This window comes from Antennarius striatus, chromosome 19 (genome assembly GCF_040054535.1).
Source record: "Antennarius striatus isolate MH-2024 chromosome 19, ASM4005453v1, whole genome shotgun sequence".
NCBI lineage: Eukaryota > Metazoa > Chordata > Actinopteri > Lophiiformes > Antennariidae > Antennarius > Antennarius striatus.
In genome coordinates this window covers 17396779-17420787 of record NC_090794.1, presented here as the reverse complement: position 1 = coordinate 17420787, position 24009 = coordinate 17396779, and the positions used below count along the sequence as shown (strand labels likewise).

General features: G+C 42.4%; 1 protein-coding gene across 5 annotated transcripts in view; it reads right to left on the bottom strand.

The window, feature by feature from the left end:
* cdk19 (cyclin dependent kinase 19) overlaps window positions 1–23939 on the bottom strand; it is a 64801-nt gene extending 40862 nt beyond the window's left edge. For all 5 annotated transcript variants that reach the window (XR_011038948.1, XR_011038946.1, XR_011038945.1 and 2 more), the window contains exons 1-2: window positions 23729–23939; window positions 16417–16492 (exon numbers count right to left, since the gene is read on the bottom strand). Coding sequence is in view for 1 of the 5 variants with exons in the window: in XM_068342729.1 (XP_068198830.1) it covers window positions 16417–16492; window positions 23729–23856 (204 nt within the window). In the remaining 4 variants the exon portion in view is untranslated. The remainder of the gene's footprint in view (window positions 1–16416; window positions 16493–23728) is intronic.
* Between the last annotated feature and the right edge of the window lie 70 nt (window positions 23940–24009).

Genomic DNA, 24009 nt, shown 5'->3' with positions numbered 1-24009 from the left:
TTGGTGTAGTAAAGACATAGCTTGTGTGTTCTCATAACTTTTGCGATTCTTTTCATAATTAACTGTTTTTTTTACATAAGTCTACATGTCTGTTGGTGGATAAAAATTTTGTTTTTTTTATTATAATTTAGAGGAATTGTGGCTTTTTTACAAGGCTTGAACTCTGACACGCAGAATCCTGACTCTAGTAAGATTAATTTTATTGATCATTACTCAAACCAAAGTCAGTCTTTTCTGTTGCAGTTATATCGGATGGTGGAAGGATACAAGACTCCAATTGTATTCATTAATTTGACACTGAAGTTTCAACCACAAGTAAAAGGCAGAATCAAATGTCTCCACACAATTATGTCGAGGATGAATCAAATCAGTTTTTATGATTGTTATTGCTGTTGCTATTTTTTTCCAAAATTCGTTTTGGTTCCAGTGATTTCAAGTCAAAAGAAGTTGATTTTACACTATAAGATGCAGCCTTGACCACCCGGAGTCAATGCATTCTGATTGAACATTGATGAGAAGTATCATTTAAGCATAAACTCAGGAGATCAGTAATGAATATGCGAATATACTCTGCGACAATAATTTTATATTCCAGATTTTATTGTACCCTCAAGGGCAGGCTTAGGAAGGGAAGAGACAGAGGGATGGATAAACCCAGGGGAATAATGCAGTGGTTGTATGAGAGCTGTTCGATTTGGCCTCTGGATCAGGAAATTGGGTTTATGTTTAATCACCTAAATCCACACAATATAATGGGGCATTGTAGCAATGAGCCCTGGGCTTAGGGCTCACACACCAGCTCGACGGCACCACTGCCAACCCCGAGGGCTGCATTCTGGATGAACCTGAACAACTGAGACCTCCATATGACCACTGACCCAACGCGCCACAAACTCTCCTTTCACACACAAGCCTACGCTTCATTTGAAATCCTGCACAACATTCAATCCGTTGACTGTTTGCTAGACAGTAAATTAACTGAGTGATGGTATAGCTTTGACTATGTCATTCCAAATATTATCTTTTGCAGTTAAGTGTTATTATCCAATGAGGAATATTGCTGTGAATTCTATTGTAAGAACTGTCAATTAGCAAATCCTTACACTGGAAAAAATCAATCAGAAAATGTAACCCTGACCCTGACCTGAACCTTAACCCTAACCCTGAACCCGACCATAACCCCAACCCTAACCCCAACTGTAACTCCTACCGTTGCCTTTCCTCATGAAATTAATCAATTAGCAGCTTGAGTTCAGCTTTTCCGTGAACTCAACCTTCAACAGGCCGTCGTCCTCACTGGCAGGTGAATGCTCCATGTCTGTCGGAGCTACGATGTGAGTCTCTGGTGGTCTTATTATTACGTGTCCTGCTCTAGTCCTCAACTGACCTTCACAGGAGGACGGGAAGGGACTCCAGACGCCAGTGACGGCACCAATACACACTGCGTGTGGTGAATATGTGTGCATCAACAGCTTCATTAAGCATTCACGGACTCCATGAACGCTCAAGTTAATCAAATGGTCGTGAAATATGGGAAAAGTTTATCAATACATCCATCCATCCGTTGATTTTCTTGAAGAAAAGCTGTAGTTAAGCAGTAACAGTCGTCTTGACAAAGCTGCTTCTTCCGTTCTGTGGTCACAGGGGTTGCTGGAACCTATCCCAGTGGGCGAAAGGTGGGGTACACCCGAGACGCAACGCCAGTGCATTGCGGAGCCACATGTAAGACGAAGAATTACTCACACAAACTCACATGTACGAGCAAATTGACATGATCAATCCACCTGAATTGCGTGTGTTTGGAGGTGGGAGGAAACCGGAGAGCCAGGAGAACATACAAACTCACAAATGCACAAAAACTGGACTCAAACCCAGAATCTTCTTGCTGTGAGGCGACAGCGTTACCCATTGAGACACCGTGCCACACTTGCATTAAGTTTAGATTTTGTAAATTTCCCTTTTTTTCCATTTGGTGGTATCTGTTTAGATTTGTTGAGTGTTGCAGGATAAATTTATTGGTTTACAGGAAAAGTCAACACAAAAAGAAAAGAGGAAGGGTCTTTCCATGGTGTTGGATCAGTCAACCTGCATATTTTCTCAAACTAATATGAGAAAAAATTCATAGGATGTCTGTAGATTTTGCCTTTTGACTAAACAACACACTAAGAAACATTTATGCACGTAGCTTTAAAACCTAAGGGCCCAGAAACATAAAACATGGTTTGTGGTTTATGCTGACTCAGTTAAATACATTAACAGCAGCTGTTTTGCTAACCTATTTAAGGTATGACGGTAGAAAAAATGAGAAAAAAATGGTGTGTTTTATAATAATATAACAGTTATCCTGCTCGGTCTCGCATGACTTTTACAAAACTGCAGATGATATTATTAAGCCATCTGTCACTGAGATACATATAAAAAATGTTATCTCGTCTGTACATCTAACAAAATTTTACACTCTGGATACTAAAGGTTTGCGAGCTGCAGCTAAATAAACATAAAACAATAAATCTCAGTCATGGGAAAGCAACGCTGCAGACCATAATCACACATCTGCAGCTCAGCCTTAGCCACACAGAGCTGAGCTTCAGTGGGAAAATTTTCCATTGCAGAAAATCTCGTGACTCACTTTTATGATCCATTAGGCAAAGGCCATTCTTTGACATGTGAAGGAAGGGGGGTGGGGTGGGGTGGGGGGGTAAGCACAGCGCTCAACATTGTCATCGTGCTGTAACAATATGCTGACAACAACCAAAGAAAGGGCTACATGGTAGAAAGTAAACACGTCCTGACAGTCTCAGAGAGAACACTCTGTGGACAGGCTTGAAATATTTACAGCTTAGACCCACGCTGAACAGGCAGCCGCTCCTCCTTTAAACTGGTTACTCGACACCCCAATGAGATTACAGGTCACTGACCATCACGTAACACTGGCAGGTAATGCAGCGCCCCAGCCAAGATGTGACCTCAGAAATAAGGCATCTTTTCAGTCAGGAGTTAGAAATGACTGAAACGTTGGTGGTAAGGCCACAATCTAAGTGTGTCGCCTGATCGTTCTGGAAACCCTAACCCACTGTTCCCACTGCTCCCACATCCTTCTTTTCCCTCTCTGATACGCTCTGGAATCTGCTGCCCACACTGTTTTCTTCTCATTTGTTTTCTCACTTTTACAAGATTAGCAGAAGGCCACTGCAGCCTTTTCACTGATTAGACACATGTTGTTTTGAGTGTGTGTGTGTGTGTGTGTGTGTGTGTGTGTGTGTGTGTGTGTGTGTGTGTGTGTGTGTGTGTGTGTGTGTGTATGTGTGTGTATGTGTGTGTGTGTGTGTGTGTGTGTGTATGTGTGTGTATGTGTGTGTGTGTGTGTGTGTGTGTGTGTGTGTGTGTGCGTGTTTAAATTTCATAAATAAATACTCATTTAACAAGTATGAGAGACTGCCAAAACCAGTCAACACACAAGGTTCACCAATCAATTACTTTATTGCCTCAATGCACAAATGATCATTGTTGCCTCTGGTCACTGTTAAAACATTTTAAAGACCACTGTGAAGAACAAAGGATGGTGCTGTCATGACATTCTCTTAATTCTGTCCCCAAGATATTTCAAAACTTAATCGATTTTGATTAAATTTGTGTGCGGCGGATCTTGGTGTCGACAGTGAGATGAACTTTTACACTTAACAACTGGATACACCAGTCAGAACTTCTTTGACTCTCTCTAATTACATTAAATTCTTTTCTGTAGCAACACTGGTCATTTACACGGGGAGAGGCTCACAATAAACCTGTGGCTCCATCACACGTCATTCAAACAAGAACAAAACCCTTGAAGCCATAAGCAGTCTAGGCTTGCTCTAGCCGATCGCCACTACACCATAGGCGAAGTAAATTCCATATGGCTACAAGGTTTTTAGCCTGTGTAGCCACAGTGGAGTTATTATTTTTAGGGAAAAAAAGGCTAAAACTTACAACTCTTTAGGACTCGCGAAAATAGCCGAGCGATAACATAAGAAAACAAACTTTTTTTCTCGCTAGGCATGCCGACGGAAATAGCCGAAGTGACCCGAATGCTCCCGATCATTAAATATGTACTCAGGTCATGACCGCCTCTCGTCCAATAAAAAAACCCCAGGATTCTATTTTTTCAAACTAAACCTGCGAATTGGTATATGACAAGGTGAGGACGATCGATCGAAAGAAAATGAGAATCGAGTGTTTTATAGTAGATTTTGCGTTAAAATTCCAATTGAACAACAAATGGTGAATGCTGAGAGTGGGGAGGAGTGGAGACGGAACCGATCAGAAGGTCAATGAAAGATATTATCAATATTTGTTTGTAGTCTTAGACTTGTGATCCCTATGACCAGCAGGAATAACCAGCGATGATGTAAATGTGTTTTCACCTCGCTTGATGTTTTATATGCCTTTTTAAATTGAAACAAAAAATCACATTATCAAATTAAAAAAAAAAAAAAAAGACTAAACTATGGCATACCAATGGTGTTGGTGGTGGTGGTGGTGGGGGGGGGATCCAAGGAGGAAGATTCTACAGAGGAAGAGGATGATCTTCCCATAGATCTGTCAAAGTCAAATTGACATTCAGACTTATAGTTTGTGCTACGTCTCATATCTTGCCAAGAATCAAAATTATTGAAATCAAAGTGTCTAAGTCAAAGTTGAAATGTTTTCTATCCATCCATCCATCCATTCTCTTCCGCTTATCCGAGGTCGGGTCGCGGGGGCAGCAGCTTAAGCAGGGAAGCCCAGACTTCCCTCTCCCTAGCCACTTCATCCAGCTCCTCCGGGAGAATCCCAAGGCGTTCCCAGGCCAGCCGGGAGACATAGTCTCTCCAGCGTGTCCTGGGTCGTCCCCGGGGCCTACTCCCGGTAGGACGTGCCCGGAACACCTCACCAGGGAGGTGTCCAGGAGGCATCCTAACCAGATGCCCGAGCCACCTCATCTGGCTCCTCTAGATGTGGAGGAGCAGCGGCTCGACTCTGAGTCCCTCCCGGATGACCGAACTCCTCACCCTATCTCTAAGGGAGAGGCCGGACACCCTGTGGAGGAAACTCATTTCGGCCGCTTGTATCCGGGATCTCGTTCTTTCGGTCACGACCCACAGCTCGTGACCATAGGTGAGGGTAGGAATGTAGATCGACCGGCAAATCGAGAGCTTTGCCTTTCGGCTCAGCTCCTTCTTCACCACGACGGACCGATACAGAGTCCGCATCACTGCAGACGCTGCACCGATCCGCCTGTCGATCTCCCGTTCCATCATACCCTCACTCGTGAACGAGACCCCGAGATACTTGAACTCCTCCACTTGGGGCAGGATCTCATCCCCAACCTGGAGAGGGCACTCCACCCTTTTCCGACTGAGGACCATGGTCTCAGATTTGGAGGTGCTGATTCTCATCCCAACCGCTTCACACTCGGCTGCGAACCGTTCCAGTGAGAGTTGGAGATCACGGCTTGATGAAGCCAACAGCACCACGTCATCTGCAAAAAGCAGAGACGAATACTGAGGCCACCAAACTGGACACCCTCAACGCCTTGGCTGCGCCTAGAAATTCTGTCCATAAAAGTTATGAACAGAATTGGTGACAAAGGGCAGCCTTGGTGGAGTCCAACCCTCACTGGAAACGAATCCGACTTACTGCCGGCAATGCGGACCAAACCAGACCCATACTCCCGAAGCACCCCCCACAGAACCCCCCGAGGAACACGGTCGAACGCCTTCTCCAAGTCCACAAAACACATGTAGACTGGTTGGGCGAACTCCCATGCCCCCTCAAGGACCCTGCGGAGGGTGTAGAGCTGGTCCACTGTTCCACGGCCAGGACGAAAACCACACTGCTCCTCCTGAATCCGAGATTCGACTTCCCGACGGACCCTCCTCTCCAGAACCCCTGAATAGACCTTACCAGGGAGGCTGAGGAGTGTGATGCCCCTGTAGTTGGGGCACACCCTCCTGTCCCCCTTCTTAAAAAGAGGGACCACCACCCCAGTCTGCCAATCCAGAGGCACTGTCCCCGAAGTCCACGCGATGTTGCAGAGGCGTGTCAACCAGGACAGCCCCACAACATCCAGAGCCTTTAGGAACTCCGGGCGGATCTCATCCACCCCCGGGGCCCTGCCACCGAGGAGCTTTTTAACTACCTCGGTGACCTCAACCCCAGAGATAGGAGAGCCCGCCTCAGAGAACCCAGACTCGGCTTCCTCATGGGAAGGCATGTCTGCGGGATTGAGGAGGTCTTCGAAGTATTCTCCCCACCGAGTCACAACGTCCCGAGTTGAGGTCAGCAGCTCCCCATCCCCACTATATACAGTGTGGATGCTGCACTGCTTCCCCCTCCCGAGACGCCTGATGGTGGACCAGAATTTCTTCGAAGCCGTCTTGAAGTCGTCTTCCAAGGCCTCACCGAACTCCTCCCACGCCCGGGTTTTTGCCTCAGCAACCACCAAAGCCGCATTCCGCTTGGCCTGCCGGTACCTATCAGCTGCTTCAGGAGTCCCACAGGCCAAAAAGGCCCGATAGGACTCCTTCTTCAGCTTGACGGCATCCCTTACCGCTGATGTCCACCAACGGGTTCTGGGGTTGCCGCCACGACAGGCACCGACCACCTTACGGCCGCAGCTGCGGTCAGCTGCCTCGACAATGGAGGCGCGGAACATGGTCCACTCAGACTCAATGTCCCCCGCCTCCCCTGGAACGTGAGTGAAGTTCTGCCGGAGGTGGGAGTTGAAACTCCTTCTGACAGGGGATTCCGCCAGGCGTTCCCAGCAGACCCTCACAATACGTTTGGGTCTGCCAGGTCGGACCGGCATCTTCCCCCACCATCGGAGCCAACACACCACCAGGTGGTGATCGGTTGACAGCTCCGCCCCTCTCTTCACCCGAGTGTCCAAGACATGCGGCCGCAAGTCCGATGACACGACCACAAAGTCGATCATCGAACTGCGGCCTAGGGTGTCCTGGTGCCAAGTGCACATATGGACACCCTTATGTCTGAACATGGTGTTCGTTATGGACAGTTTGTGACAAGCACAGAAGTCCAATAACTGAACACCGCTCGGGTTCTGATCGGGGGGGCCATTCCTCCCAATCACACCCTTCCAGGTCTCACTGTCATTGCCCACGTGAGCATTGAAGTCCCCCAGCAGAACGATGGAGTCCCCAGTGGGAGCGCTATCCAGCACCCCCTCCAAGGACTCCAAAAAGGGTGGGTACTCTGAACTGCTGTTTGGTGCATACGCACAAACAACAGTCAGGACCCGGCCCCCCACCCGAAGGCGGAGGGAGGCTACCCTCTCGTCCACCAGGGTGAACCCCAATGTATAGGCGCCAAGCCGGGGGGCTATAAGTATACCCACACCTGCTCGGCGTCTCTCACCATGGGCAACTCCAGAGTGGAAGAGAGTCCAACCCCTCTGGAGAGGACTGGTACCAGAGCCCAAACTGTGTGTGGAGGTGAGCCCGACTATATCTAGTCGGAACTTCTCAACCTCACACACCAGCTCAGGCTCCTTCCCTGCCAGAGAGGTGACATTCCACGTCCCAAGAGCCAGCTTCTGTAGCCGGGGATCGGATCGCCATGGTCCCTGCCTTCGGTCTTCTAGTCTGAGTAAAACTTACAAGTAAACATTGAGTAATATTTTGTATGACTGTATCTTCACAGAGTGAATGCAAGTTTTCAATGGTTGAATCTCACATTCATTCCTGCATAAAGTAGGACAGAAATAAAGAGAGTTGAGCTTCAACGTTACTGCGCCGCTGTCTTGGACACATAATGTGGCTTTTTGTGGCTTACTCAATTCTTTTACACCGAACCACAGTGGTTTAGTCATACTACCTCCTAGTGCAAGCCCAGGCAGTCATTATATGGTAGGTGTGGTGACCTAAGCTGAAAAACACAAAGTACATTAATTCATATTATTATGAAGCCTTTCTTTGCCTTGATTTTGGTGGAGAAGTCACACAAGAGAAATAAAACAGTGACTGCACAGTTTGACTGGTCCACTGCTGAAATGTTGTTTCATCATCACGACTCCTGCATTGGTGTAAGAAAGATTGCACTCTTGTAAATGTTAGAGATGAAGCCCATTTTACATATATTTAAATACGGTAGTGTGTAAATAATCATAATTTGAATTAAAAAGAAATTGTTGTTTCAAAATTGCTCAAAGTGACACCTCACAAGGCTTAGCACTCAGATGGAATTGGTATCTGCTGCAGGTAGGTATCATCCAAGTGAGAAAAATCCTTACTAATGATGAACAGAAGTCCTTTTTCTGCTCAGGTCTGAAATAACATTGCTCCGGGTCAGTGCTCTGTTGTCACCACCATACATGGACGGGTATGTGAAGCTGATGGAAACACTTCCCTATAATGGTGATAAGGTACCAGAGGCAAACAAAGTCTCTGCTGCACACAAATACAGGCAGCTTCATCTCACTTGACGGTCATGGGGTAGATAGTGAGGAGAGCAACAGATAGTGTGTGTGTGTGTGGGGGGGGGGTGGTTAGTCTTTGTAGCAGTGATCTAAGGAGACACGCATGCATGTACAGATGTACATGCATGTGTAAAGTCAAACACATGAACACAAAAAAATACCTTGTAGTTCAGTGACCTGCGGTGAGCTTCATGGCTGGTGAGACACTGACTTCATCATAATCAGACTTACAAAACATGAACCTACAATGTAGATTATGAATTTAATTTGCAACAGTGTTTTTTTTAAAGTCTCATAGCAGAATTATTTACACGTACAAACTAACACAAAAATAAGCACATCTGATTAAAAATACGTTTTTATGTAACATACATGTTTGTTTATATGTTATGTTGACTTATAAATAAATTCCATGCGCAGCTCCTTCTGAACAAAAGCCTCGAAAAAAAATTTGAGTTGAGATGTAATCCTCCATTTTTATAGTAAGGCAAGGAAAGCGGAAAAAACAAATGAATGGCTGCACTTGACTCGCTGACTATAGATTGTAACTCGCTGTCACTTATTCTGCAGTCGAGGAGTCCCAAGAAGAATCCCTGGGATCACCAGCGCCCCCTACCATGAGGCAGGAGAACTGCGTGCCTCACTTAGTGCCTCTTCCCAGTCGTTTCAGGATCGCTCAACTCAGGGAAGACGTTACACACACACAGTTGGTGATAAAAAAACACTGTCCATTATGTACATAAGCTAAACTAGGGAAATCTAGTTCATTTAGCAAACGTGTTTCAACATTTTAATAGCGACATATACGTAGAGAGATAGCATTAAGTAAGACGTAAGACTAGAGTTGGACCACCTCATATGTTTCACTAGGTTCCAACTATTGGTTATTCAAGGGATTCTACTGGTTCTTCAAGTCATAGCACCAAACTCAAATAGTCATGTAGGGACATTTGTAGGTGAAAAATAATTGTATTAGGTAATAACTGCTGTAGATTACATGGTGATATTGGAATTATGTACAAACACAACACATTAGAGAGCACACAAGTGAAAAACAGCCAGCAGAGAGTGGACAGTAAATCCACTGAAGGCTGCTAAGTGTAATTCTTGGCCTGTCGCTGCAAGAGACAAACACTGCAGCTCTGTTTTCAGAGTGAGAAACATGCCAAGCCATATTTATCCAGGGTGAACAAAGATGTTCGCTGCCTCAGTAAGGCAACAGAGAAACAGGAATCTAGCTTTATTTACAGACAGGTCTCCTGAGGCAATGTTTACAATGGCTTTTGTGTATTAATCAGACATCATGTTGGAAGACCATTACAAACACGCACATACACACACACACACACACGCACACACACACACACACACACACACACACACACACACACACACACACACACACACACACACACACACACACACACACACACACAAACAAAAACACCTGCATGCTAGATTGTGTGATCTTTTGGATAAAAGAGCCAATCAGATTCCTTGAACAGTCATTACGACACATGAAGTCATCTGATCCATAGCAAACACAGGCTTCAAACTTCACGTGTTCAAGCTTTTGAAAAAACACATTCGACAAATACAGCTGAAGTATTTTCCTGTTTGACAGCAATGAGAATGGCTGGGTCATTTAGTTGAACAAAAGCTATTGTGACAACAGGGAAAACAAGAATGATTTCACCAGTAATGAAGTTCATGAACAATGTTTCGATTCATGAAGGTCAAATGTAATAGAGAGAACAGCTGCGGCAGAGAAGCAGTAGGTTGAATGGCTCCACTGTGATAAATACACCACTGAGAGTTTCTGTCACTTCGTGAATAGTGAATTAACACGATTTAAAATGTTATTTTTTTTCACCCAGTCACATAGTGGTAAAATGATGGAATTCAGTGTTCAAATTCAGTTTCACACAATATCATCTCCGTCAATGAGGTCATGTTTTCAGATTTAATCACTGTCCAGATTTATGTCCAGCGACTACTACAGCGGGTTGGTAGACTGCTGTACACCAATGGTATCAGTCAAGGGTGTCACCCGCATTTAACCCGGTAGCTTTCAGGTCCCCCCCATATAATCCGACCATGTCTACAGCTCGGTCTTGTCTATGTCCCCCAGACTTAGATTCGATCCCTGTTTTCCAGTGTTAGAATATTTAAGCAGATCTTCCAAGGACTCATAAATTAAAACTGGGTCATCTGCATATAATAACTTCCAGGGACAACAAGTACGAAATTTCCTTGAAAGGTCCTCTAAAATGATGATAAACAGGAGAGGACTGAGAACAGAGCCTTGAATCTCCCCACCACTTCATATCCCAATAAAGTGCCCAGCCGATCACGGCGCCCAACCAATCACGGCGCATCTGCCAGCAGGAATCACGTGAACAACATGGCGGGTCTGCGTTGATGCGTGGATGATGTAACCGAAACTTTTTTCTATCCAGGGGGGCGTCTCCGTGTGACGAAAACCGCTGTGACGTCAGTGTGTGTGACCCGTGTCTACCCGTGTACACACAGAATGGAGTTATTAGTTAAAACCGGCTATTTTCTGACGTAGAACAGCTCCGCGTTGATAAACACGCTGACAGTTGGATATTTGTTCGTCTGTTTCTTCCTTTATGGGTCATAAAGTCTATTTACTTATTTATTCATTTATTTATTCACGTTCCTCGACGAAGCCAGTTCTGGGTCAGACCGGGACCCGCTGCCTGCTGGTGGGAGAACTCTGTGATGGAGGTCGTCCTCCAGGAGGAACGGGAGTTTTCTAAGCAGGGGGAATATTGTCTCAAAAAATAAAAAAGAGAAATCACCTAAGACCTGCCGCAGTCGACAAAAATGTTGTTTTAAAATAAAAACCAATGATATGACCCAAACATAATCACTGGCTATACCTCAACGTTACAAAAGCACAATCATTGTATGCATCATTTGTTTGCATGTTGGCCATGAATTTGTTTTCCAACTTTTCTACTTTCAGATAACATAAGTTATGGAGTATATCTAATTTAAAAAATTCTTATAAGGCCCAGTCACAACACAGTAATTATCTATTGTGCAAACACAAACTCCATGAAATTAAGTTCTAAAATAAACAGTGGAACAGTGCTACTACACTAAACTACACTTACCAACAATTTACCCTCTGAAATGACAACTGATAATTTCTTTGCAATATTTAGCATATTTGATTTAAAATAAGTTTTGGTAGAATGTTGATGATAAGAATTAGTCTACAACTTGAAACAGTGATTATTTGCATATGTTTGTCAGAACTACGGTAGTCTAAGATTATGAACTTTCCACTTTCATGAGAACCAGACTTCTCATTATCTGATAAACATTTAAGATACTGGAATTCTATAATGATGATACATTTGAGCTATACAGTGTGTTCTTTTGTGATATTGTTTTACTAGTTTTCATGCAGCCATTTTGGCTGTGATTCCTTTTCAGAACAAAAAAAAGAGTTATAATTTCCTTTCATCCATCTAACGATTCCACTTAAATTTAACAATGTCACACGACTGGGAATAGAGGAAGAAGAATACAATGCCAAAACACATTGAACTGTGATCAGTTTTGTGATACACATCATATAAACTGATTCGTCTCATATATAGATACATAGCCCTGTTGGATTCTACCATTTGATTAATATTTGATCATAGTAACACAAATGTATTTTTGATTTAAACACAAAAAACACAATCCAGACCCACCAAACAGTCACAAAAACCATTCTCCCCTCACATAGATAGCCTCAGTAATTAAAAACAAACAAATACTAACTCATGGTAGAGAGGGATGTAGTGCCTGCCCTCTCTACATCTGTAAACCCCACAATTACAAATGGAAGCTACAAGTCAGCTCAAGCTCTCACACCGACGAGGAGAGGATTGGCCCGATCTGTCCTGACGTTGTCCATACAAAGGCGTCTTCTGTCCCAGAGGTCTACTGGCTGTGAGGCCTCAGAGGGCTGTTACGTAACCTGCTGTCCCATCAGCTGCTGAGTGAGGGTACCAGTGGTGAGAAACAAGCCCAAACACATCCAGGGCCCTGCTGACATCCTGATGAGTCACCTTTGTGTAGATGACCTCTAGCTAATTGTATTTAAAAGAATTAAATACAATTAGCTAGGTCACACATTCTGTTTTCTTGGTGTCTTACTTCCAATATTGATTTCTTATATTAATGAGAATTGATCTTGGCCCTCGTCTAGGGATCTGTTTCTACTTCCGGTCATAACCTAAAAACAATCTTGCCACTATTTCTGAAGAAGCAAGCAGAAAATGATCACTGTTTGGTGTGAAATAGCTGCTATCTTAATAAAAGCTAATTTGTTATTTTATCTGATGTTATATTATACTACACTTTGTGTAAGCATGCTTTACTTTATAATGAACAGAACAATTAAAATAGTGTCTGTCTGACTCGCTCATGCTTTATATTCCTACAAATTGTAAAGGTTGACATCAGCAGGAAGCAGGCTGTTTTCTGCTCAAAACTGAAAGCCGTCTGGCACTGAATCAACGTCTCTCCACCCTTCTCGCTTCATGTTGACTGCATGTGGAATGCCAGCTACTGAACTGCCCAGTTCCTTAAATGAATTGTGGTGGTTTGCAAGACACAAAGACTCCTTTGTTCTTTCTGGGTGAGTCTAAAAGATTTTTCTAAGCAAAACCAATTTCTACGGGTTATTAAGTTCAGGAAACAAGCAAGGCCAGGCTTCCTCTCCTGACAACCAAACAGTGAGAAGGACATACACCAACCTGTATTTCCATGCTCCATGTGGGGTTGGTGAAGGATCCCGGTACATGGGGCAGTGTGTCCTGCTTTGTTACACACTTTTGTACGATAGTAATGTAGTTACATGATTAATATTATAAAAGTAACGGTGACTGCACTAAAGACAATCTTAGAGGAAGATATCTCCTGTCTGAAGGACGTGCAGACATCCTGTCCACTGTAAATGTCTAAATTTACACATTAAAAGTATAGCAGTGCTCTGCCGGCTATAATTAGGACGTGTTGGTGAAATGCAGCTCATTCATTGCACTGAAGGAACTCTATCGACACAGTTTGTATGTGCCGATACAGAGAAAGAACTGTGCCATTTTCCAGAAGCACTCAGTAATAGCAAATGAGACCCATGAAAAAACACTTTACCAGGTACTTTGGAATGATTTTACTGTATTTTGATTGTTAATATCATAATCTTGACAACATCATAAGTGTCCTGCTATTACATCAATCAAGCAAAAACAAGACGGTTTACTTGAATAGGTAGTAGATAACAGCACTATTTGTTAGCACTGTCCCAAAACAGCACACATGCCCTGGGAATACCTATCTTCTGTCGTCTGGAGACCGGTGATGTAGACTTTACCACTCTCTGGACACCATGTGTTAAAGTTATTTAGAGAAAAAAAAAGCATTAAAATATTGATATAGCAGTTTTTGCGTGCATGTACATTGTTGCCAGGAAGATGTTCAGATGCAAAAATACCTGCAAAAAACCTCAATGGAGTAGAAATGACATGTAAGACTTAAAAACACTGGACTTCAAAAGTTACAAAGAAGAAAAGTTCTTCCAAAACTTCATGTCAATCTGACAGCCACCGAATTTGAAAAAAGATGCCCGAAGGGGGCATCAGGATTAAAAATGTTGCTAGTTTTTATTGACGTGTGATGTTATGCGAAATAGTGTCCACGCTAACACATAAAGGACAGGCTCCTCCAATCCATTCCACCATTGTCAGTGGTCCAAACAATGTTCTCAGCTACCTGGAACTATTCTGATGATAAGAAAAGTAGATAAAGCCACCTTTACTGAGGTCTGAACAGTTAGATACCTGCAAATAAGACCTCATGCTTTCCAGTAGATTAGGGAAACTGTTCAGATCCAATTTTTGTACAACAGAAACACTTAATAAACAATGAAATAAAGTCTTCATTTCTAGACAAGAGCCATGCTGTGGGATGTTTTACCATCCACTCCACCTACGTTGATGCTTCCCAGTGATAAAGTGACATTCAGGACAAGCCTTTGAAGGATAGGTCTTAACCAATTATAACATTAAAAGCACCTTCAGCAGGCAGGGATCTCTAGCAGGCACACCAAAGTCAAGACACGTGGCCAGATGTGATTCCTTTTAACGCTAATCTTTTAAATAATAGTGTCAAACTACTGTCTGATCCTAGCCCGTCCACAAGGTCTTGGCTTGAGGACCAGAGGGTTGGTTGGTTGTAGTCCAGCCTAGACCACTAGAAAAGTGTGAACTGAAGAGGTGTCAGCTCCCCCTACTGAGCCTAGGTGCCCTTGAACCCCAAAAACTGCTCCCAGGACCACACGGCTGCTCATCACTCTACCCCCTCTCCATTTGTTGTGTGCCTACAGGCACTTTGTGTGTGTTAATAAAATATATAGTAATCCCTCGCGCATTCGCGCATCAACACGTGCGACTTCACCTCATCGCGGATTTTTAGTAGGTAGTCATACCATGATACCGTACGCACATTCTATTAGCTGACGTCATCCTGAAGTACGCTCCGTTCCGTGAGTCTCGGACTTCCGTGAGACACGAAAGTGCTTTAAACAGTCTATCAGAGTGTGGGGTAAGGTAATACAGATAGAAGGTGGTTTAATATCAGTATGGGGAGGGTTCAGAAACGTTTAAATTACCGTAAATAATGAGATAAATAGTTTGTTGCTCTATGGCGGAATTTGTTATTTGTGTGTGGTTCCTGGGACGCATTAACCACGAGTAACGAGGGCGCGCTGTATATACAATTCATATAGTATATGTACTATATACTGTATATATACACACACACCAACAGACATACATACTTACATACATATATACAGTATATACTGTGTGTGTGTATATATATGTGTGTGTATAAATGTATGTTTTTAAAGACATCTTTTTAGAGAAATGTAACTGATATTTGTTAAAACACTGATATTTAAGAACCAAGTTTCAATAGGCTAAGGATAGAGTGGTCCATGCTGAAAAACAATCTTAAAATTCAAATTTGAATGGGGACTCTCCTGTGTTACGTGTTACAGTGTGTTACCTGAAATATTGATTAGTTAGCTAAAACTTTACCCTGGGGTGGCATGATGCTGCTGTTGGTGGGTTCACTGTTAACTGATTCCTCATTGGTCTATGGGTAAATGGGCTTTTGAAAATTCTTGTCCTAATAGATTTACTCATCATTAAAAAAAATATTTCATACCTTAAAACTTAGGGAAGAATCACTAGTTTATAGTACACAGCTTTATATTTTCAAATCACGCATCAACAGGAAGAAAATCTTTACATTTCAAATAGTATTTTGTGTGTATTTGTACACATGTAAATAGTGTATTTAGAGCATAGTTACAAATTACTCCACTTATTCTCATGGATTTGGATAAGTTTGATTTTAACTGAGGTTTGTTAACTGTGATGAGCAGTATACTTTCTTTTCTCTCATACAACATATAATAAAGAAATTCAGTCATTGTTAGATGTTGACTACTGATCAGAGGACAGGAGTATGCAGTATCATAGAAATTAGTATTTTCCTATAAATGTTCAGTTACAAAGAGCTGAGGTATGTGTTACTTATCTCTTGAGACAGGAGTGTGGGACAGGAATGAACGTCTAACTTGCAAAACTTGATTCATTAGCAATGTTTGCGATATTTGTAGGTCTAGCACCAAGTCTTGACAAATGTATGAGAATGTGATGGATGTTCGGTTTTTTACAGAACTAGACTGCTCAAAAAGAATTCTGTCATTATGTCACTTGAGTTGGAATTATACGGAAAATAAAATATACTCCTGGGGAACCCCCCCCCTGAATGTACACTTGCAGTTCCCTGAAACCATTTTGAAGACCACTGATCTACTAAACCAGTCCAGTTGTTTTCTATTTAACCTCAGGAATGTAACTTACAGCGATTTCCCTGCAGGCAGACATTGATATTCCAGTGCCTTCTATTTGTTTCAGTGCATACTCCTTCTCATCTTTCCTGTAGAGAGAGAAAGAGAAAATAGGAGAAATATTACTCAACTGCACAAATGAATTGCCTTTTAACATTGCTCTCAGAAACTCCTTGGGTTTTGAACATTAAAGTAGGTAGTAACATATGACAAATGCACGGGCTCTACTGATGGAGACCTAAGGCACTAAGGCAGCCTTTGGCAGCAGAGAACCATCTCTTCCTTGTGCGAGTGTTCTGTTGATGCCTCCCCTGCTGGGCCTGGAGCCTGACCTTGGATAAATTCAACCTTCATACTAAGACAGATGCGCAGGATTCAGTCTTCACATTGGTTTAGCTGCAACTCCCAGCAGTCCTTGCTGGATAGCCATCTTGCCCTTGTGTCACATTTGTTGTTACCAGTTAAATGGGTGTGACAATTTATTTAAAATTTTGCACAGAAACATGAATAAAGAAATATAATGTGTGCACAGCATCCAATAATAACATTGTCATTCATTCAGCAGCCCACATGGATCAAATGGGTCCTTGTGGTGCCCACTTGAGCCTCATTTGCATTGGAGATGGTCATGGATTAAATGCAGCTCTCAGGCACATCTCGATACTAATTGAGCTGCACAGACAAAAAAAATGCTCCAAACAGCTCAACGAAATGTTCCAATATGAACTAATCCCGATAAACATGATAACAGAGTGTATTAACAACACTGTCTAACAGATGAAGCAAGACGATGAGCTCACTTTGTAGCAGCAACAGACAACTTCACTGTTTTGTATGAAATTATTAGTGTGGTGGTTAGTTTACCTACAATAAATGTACTTATATACCAAAGATTTTAAACTTATAATTGCCATTCAAGGTAATAATATATTCTGAAATATAAATAATTCATTAGAATGTACATTATGTTAGTTTGACTCAGAACAAAACCCTCTTCGGTTCTGATTGTCTACGTCTCCTACTTTACCTCAATAACAAGAACCCATGGAATAAGGAAGCTTTGAAAGGACTTTGCTTCAGTTCTTTAAGCTCAGTTGAGAGGTGTATCTTCAATGATGAGACAAATTATAGTCCAAACAAGTTTTTCTGAAGAACTTCGCAGTTTACAAGTTGATGAGAATACAGCACTGGGCTCTCCCACAGACACAGCTAAGAACCTCTGGAGAAAAGCCCCGAATGTTCATTTACCGTGATCTATGTAGTGTTTATGTTAGACTCTCCTTGATGGCACTCAAATTGAATTTGTAAGTGAAAATACATTTTTAGGAATTATAATTGATAGTAAATTGTCATGGAAACCCCATGTCAGACACATAAAAACAAAAATCTCCAAAACCCTCTCAATTATAAATAAAGCAAAACTATACCTCGATGGAAATGCACTCCGTACTTTATACTGCACCTTGGTCCTCCCATACTTTACATATTGTGTTGAAGTTTGGGGAAATACTTACCAGAACACAATAAATCCTCTGATCATACTACAGAAAAGAGCAGTGCGGATCATTCACAAAGTTGGTTTTCTTGAACATACTCATAACCTGTTTACGCAGTCAAAGTTGCTAAGATTTCATGATCTTGTACCATATAATACATCAATAGTTTTATATAAAGCATTCAACAAATTATTACCACCAAACCACCAACGATTTTTTATAACTCCAGTCAGGGCTCATAACTTGAGAGGTTTTGGATATTTTTCATTGCCGAGAGCTCAAACCACGCGTAAACGTTTTTGTGTGTCCGTGTGCGAAGTGAAACTCTGGAACAAGCTGGACTCACAACACAAGAAATGCCAAAGTACTAATCAATTCAAACTGTCATATAAACACCGTCTCTGGTCAAAGTATAGAGATGAGGGTCGTTAACTCAAACTGCTGTTCTGTTTGTTAACATGTGCTCAGTGTTTCTTGATCATCGTTGGTATTTGTTAATTACTGTTGTTGGCATTTGTCCATTACCATTGTTGGTATATTGTACTGTGCTGTACATTACCATTGTTGGCTGGGCTTGCGCTAACCATTCGCCTCTTCGCCATAGGCAAAGTAAATTCCAGATTGGCTACAAGGATTTTAGACTGTGTAGCCACAGTGGCGTTCTTATTTTTACGGAAAAAAGGCTAAAACTTAAAACTTTTTCGCTCGCTATTTCCGCTAGCGAGCAGCGCTAGCGCCGCTATTTCCGCATGCCGATGGAAATAGCCGAAGTGACCTGAACGCTCCCGATCTTTAAATATGCACTCGGGTCATGACCTCCTCTCGTCCAATGAAAAACAGAATATTGTTTTTTTACAAACTGAACCCGCGAATTTGTGTACAACAAGGCTAGGACCATCGATCAAACGAATCCAGTGTTTTATAGTAGAGTTTGCGTTAAAGTCCTCATTAATAAACAAATGGTGAATGCTGAGAGGGGGGAGGAGTGGTGACAGACCGATCAGAAGGTCAATGAAAGATATTATCAATACTTGTTGGTGGTCTTAGACTTTTGATCTCTATGACCGGCAGGAATAACCAGTGATGCATATAAATGTGTTTTCACCTCGCTTAATATCTTTCATACCTTTTTAAATTGAAATGAAAAATCATGTTGAATTAAAAAAATTAAATAAAATAAACTATGTCATACCAATGGTGTTGGTGGTGGTCAAAGTTAAAATGTCTTCTAGTCTAAGTAAAACTAACGAGTAAACATTGAGTAATATTTTGTATGACTGTATCTTCACAGAGTCAATGCAAGTTTTCAATGGTTGAATCTCACATTCATTCCTGCATAAAGTAGGACAGAAATAAAGAGAGTTCAGCTTGAACTGGTGACTTTAGTGTATTTTTGTAGGTAAACTGAACTGAAGATTTTGTCCTCAGAATGCAGGAAAACAACCCCATTTTCTAAAACATTTCCCGCGGGAGGCCCCCCGGACTCCCCCAGGTGGGGGTGTCCCTCCCACGGCCCCCGCAATGAGCGTCGGTCGTCCGCGCACTGCGCCACTGTCTTGGACACAGAGTGTATATCTTGCCTTCCTTACATTGTTGTGTGGAATTGAAACTGCAATGTGATAATTTCATTGTTGCCCATGGTGACGCCATCATAATGCAATTATGGTATGGTTATCATTGAACCTTTGAAGTAGCAGTGAAGCTCAGTGGTTTGATCTCTGAATCAGGAACTGGGGTGGGATTACATACGTTTTCTTCTTCCCACTCCCTTTCAGGCAGAATTGTATTGTTGAGTTATGATCTTTGCTTATTATTTACTCATTTAATTATTCTGTTTGTTGTTGTCTTTTGTTTGTTTCTTGTTTTGTTTTTCCTTGCCTTGCCTGAAATAAATGAATAACTAAGCACAACTCGGATACATGCCACATACAGAAGTACTCCGATGACACTGCGATCCAGGAGGGTGATGAGGGGGGGTACAGGGCATTGGTGGCTGACTTCGTGGAGTGGTGCCAACAGAACCAGCTCCAGCTCAACGTCTCCAGGACAAAGGAGATGGTGCTGGATTTCCGGCGGGCACCTCCCTCTCCACAGCCGGTGATCATCAAAGGCAGTGAGGTGGGGGTGGTAGAAAACTATAAGTACCTGGGACTGCAGCTAGACAGCAGACTGGACTGGTCACTCAACTCCAACTGTGTGTACAAGAAGGGGCAGAGCAGGATGTACTTCCTGAGGAGGCTGGCCTCCTTCAACATCTGTCCTAAGCTCCTTCTCATGTTCTATCAGTCCGTAGTCTCCAGGGTGCTGTCATACGCCATTGTGTGTTGGGGTGGGGGGGCCAGGAAAAGAGATATGGACCGTCTGAACAGACTCATCCGCAGAGCGGGCTCAGTGGTCGGGCTGAGCCTGGACTCTGTGGAGACGCTTCTGGAGAGCAGGACCATGTCTAAAATTAAGGCCATCATGAACAACACCAGCCCCCCCCTACACACCACCTTCTCCCAGCAGAGAAGCACCTTCAGCTGCAGACTGCTGTCACACAGCGCCTCCACAGAGAGGCTGAGGTCCTCCTTCGTGCCCCGTGCCATCAGGGGGTACAATGACCTTCTCAGGAGGAGCGGGGGGGAGGTGGCGAGGTCAGCACGCGGTTAAATGGATTTGGATTTAATGTAATTTTATACTGTTTACATGTTAATTTTTTTAGGATATGTACTGTTAATGCTACATGTGTCTGTTAGTGTAGTGTCTGTCTTGTGGTATGTTCTGTTTTGTTTTTTCCTGATGTGTGGCTGAGCAGTGGATATGTGCAATGTCCTCCGGGATTTTTACAGTAAGATAGACAAATAGATTGTATCTATCTATCTATCTATCTATCTATCTATCTATCTATCTATCTATCTATCTATCTATCTATCTATCTATCTATCTATCTATCTATCTATCTATCTATCTATCTATCTATCTATCTATCTATCTATCTAACTAACTAACTAACTAACTAACTAACTAACCAAGTGTGAGCTGACCATCAGCCTGACTTCACGTGTATCAGTTATCTTTGTACTGTGTACTTTTGTGCTTAAAAAATGATGTAATAGACAAGGACTAAGTGCTGTGCTATCTATGTTCAGGTAAGCAGATGCATTTCCACTGTTTAATGGAAATTACCGACAGTCAGGAAGTTATTTTGAAAGAATAACCCTAATTTATCCTCCCTGGGCTTGTACTAGGAGCTAGTATTACTAAGCCACTGTGGCTCAGTGTAAAGAATTGAATTGAGCCACATTCTGTGTCCATGACAGCGGCTTGTTATAACAGCAAGTAAAACTTACAAGTAAACACTGAATAATACCAAGAATCAAATTTATTAAAATCAAAGTGTCGAAGTCAAAGTTGAAATGTCTTCTAGTCTACTGTAAGTAAACCTTACAAGTAAACATTGAGGGATATATTTGAATGGCTGTATCTTCCTATAGTGAATGTAAGTTTTCAATTGTTGGGGGGTGTAAAACCACGCTCGTCGTGTGTGTGTGGGGGGGTCCAGTGGGCCTCCCCTGGGAAATTTTTTAGAAAATGGGGTTATTTTCCTTTATTCTGAGGGCAAAATCTTCTGTTTAGTTTACCTACAAAAACCCACTAAAGCCAACAGCTGGAGCTGAACTCTCTTTATTTCTGTCCTACTTTATGCAGGAATGAATGTGAGATTCAACCATTGAAAACTTCATTCACTCTGTGAAGATACAGTCAGACTAAATATTACTCAGTGTTTACTGTTAGTTTTACTGAGACTAGAAGACATTTTAACTTTGACCACCACCAACACCATTGGTATGACAGAGTTTATTTTAGTTTGTTTGTTTGTTTTTTAATCCAATAACATGATTTTTCATTTCAATTTAAAAAGGCATATAAAACATCAAGCGAGGTGAAAACACATTTACATCATCGCTGGTTATTCCTGCCGGTCATAGGGATCACAAGTCTAAGACTACAAACAGGTATTGATAATATCTTTCATTGACCTTCTGATCGGTCTGTCTCCACTCCTCCCCCCTCTCAGCATTCACCATTTGTTGTTCAATTGGAATTTTAACGCAAAATCTACTATAAAACACTCGATTCTCATTTTCTTTCGATCGATAGTCCTCACCTTGTCGTCACCAATTTGCAGGTTTAGCTTATAAAAATAAATTCCTTTTTTTTCATCGGATGAGAGGAGGTCATGACCCGAGTGCATATTTAATGATCGGTAGCGTTCGGGTCACTTCGGCTATTTCCGTCGGCATGCGCACCATCTAGCGAGAGAAAAAGTTTGTTTTCTTATGCTATCGCTCGGGGATTTTCGCGAGTCCAAAAAAGTTGTAAGTTTTAGCCTCTTTTTCCTAAAAATAAGAACGCCACTGTGGCTACACAGGCTAAAAACCTTGTAGCCATATGAAATTTACTTCGCTATGGCGAAGTGGCGAATGGCTAGAGCAAGCCCAGCCTCCTAAGGACACCACTGACAAGAACTCTAGGGGGAACATCTGTATTGAATGTTTTTTAAAACCTGTAATACCAGCAAGTGGAAATGTGTTTATACATTCGACATCCGGGGGAAAGGAATTTCACAAGCCTATTCGCTTCTACCCGTCAGACGTTTCTTTTTCTTTTTCCGGATGTTGTTGTTGATGTAGTAAATGTGATGAAGGTGTGAAGTCTGTTATATTAACACGTCTGGAGAAAAAAGATGAACTAAATAAATTAAACCACCTTGAAGCTTTCTAATTGACGTTATCTTTGAAAATTAAATGCGTCTAAAACTTAATAATAAATTAGGAAACATTTTTTGCACTGAAGACAGAAACTGGTTTTCTCTCCTGTGTTTAGTAATGGGCCCCAGGATGGTTTCCAATCTCAGGTGTCCCAAAGGCCTACGGGGGTCTAATCCAGTCTGATTAAAACAGCAAATAGGAATGTCCATCTTATTTGTTAACTGCTGAACTATCTTTTTAAAAATAAATAACTGACTGTGCAAGAAAGATAATGGTCTGCTGTTGTGTTTAAGCTGAAATGTGGAAAGACCGACAATAAAAATTTAAAAGATGACAAAACTGATGCCCTAAAAGCATCTTTACTTTACTGAGGAGCACAACCACCTCATGATGTCACCTGTTTCTATCTAGTTATCTATGAGGAACCCTCAGCACACAACATGCTCTTAACTTAACTCAGTTTCACAATGTCGTTACCTTACAAGGTGTAATTATGTCAACTTTCAGGTTTTCCTAGTGCAGAAATGTGGATTGGTTGTGTTCATCACAGCATCACGGATGTAACATGACACCAGCTTACAGACAGCTGATAGGAACACCACCAGCATGGTGCTCACATGTTATTACTACAGGACAGAGACGTTATTACCAACACATTACAATTATCTGTGAGTGTAAAAAAAAAAAGTTTGTCAGTCCACCCCAGGGTTCATTAACCCTGGGGGGGAATGAGCGGCTGGACAAACTGGACAAACACACGCTGTGTGTGGGGAGAGACGATCCCACGGAAGCAGGTCTCAGTTTGAACTATGGAGACGAGCCTCGGGGAGACGTAAAGAGCACCGGAGCTTTATGGTGTTGTTTTGGGGAGGGGAGGGGGGCAGAAGAAGGGGGGGGGGCATCGGTGAGTGAGTGAGTGCGTTACATGAAAACAAAAACACTGAGACACGGGTTGGCGCTTCGGGGAGGCTCCGATCTAAAGCTCGCTCAACACACAACTGGAGCGTGTTTCACAAAATGCGCCCTGTCGTCAGTTTCACATCCGCATAAACAACAACGTTCACGGTTATCTTACCCGTCTTTGCGCTTAGCTTTAAAAACGTGCCCGTAGGTGCCTCGACCCACTTTGCAACCTTCATATTCGAACAGATCTTCTACTCTCTCTCTCTCGGCTGCCAGCTTTGTTTTGAAGTCGTAATCCATTTTGACCCATAAATACGTCTTAATTTACAATAAAATAAAATATTAATTATTACATGCATTAATTAAATAATCTGGTCGTTTTATTCCCCCACCATTTCCTTGTTTGGGATTTTGGTCTGCTCCGCTTAATGTTCACTGGCTCGTTGACGTTTC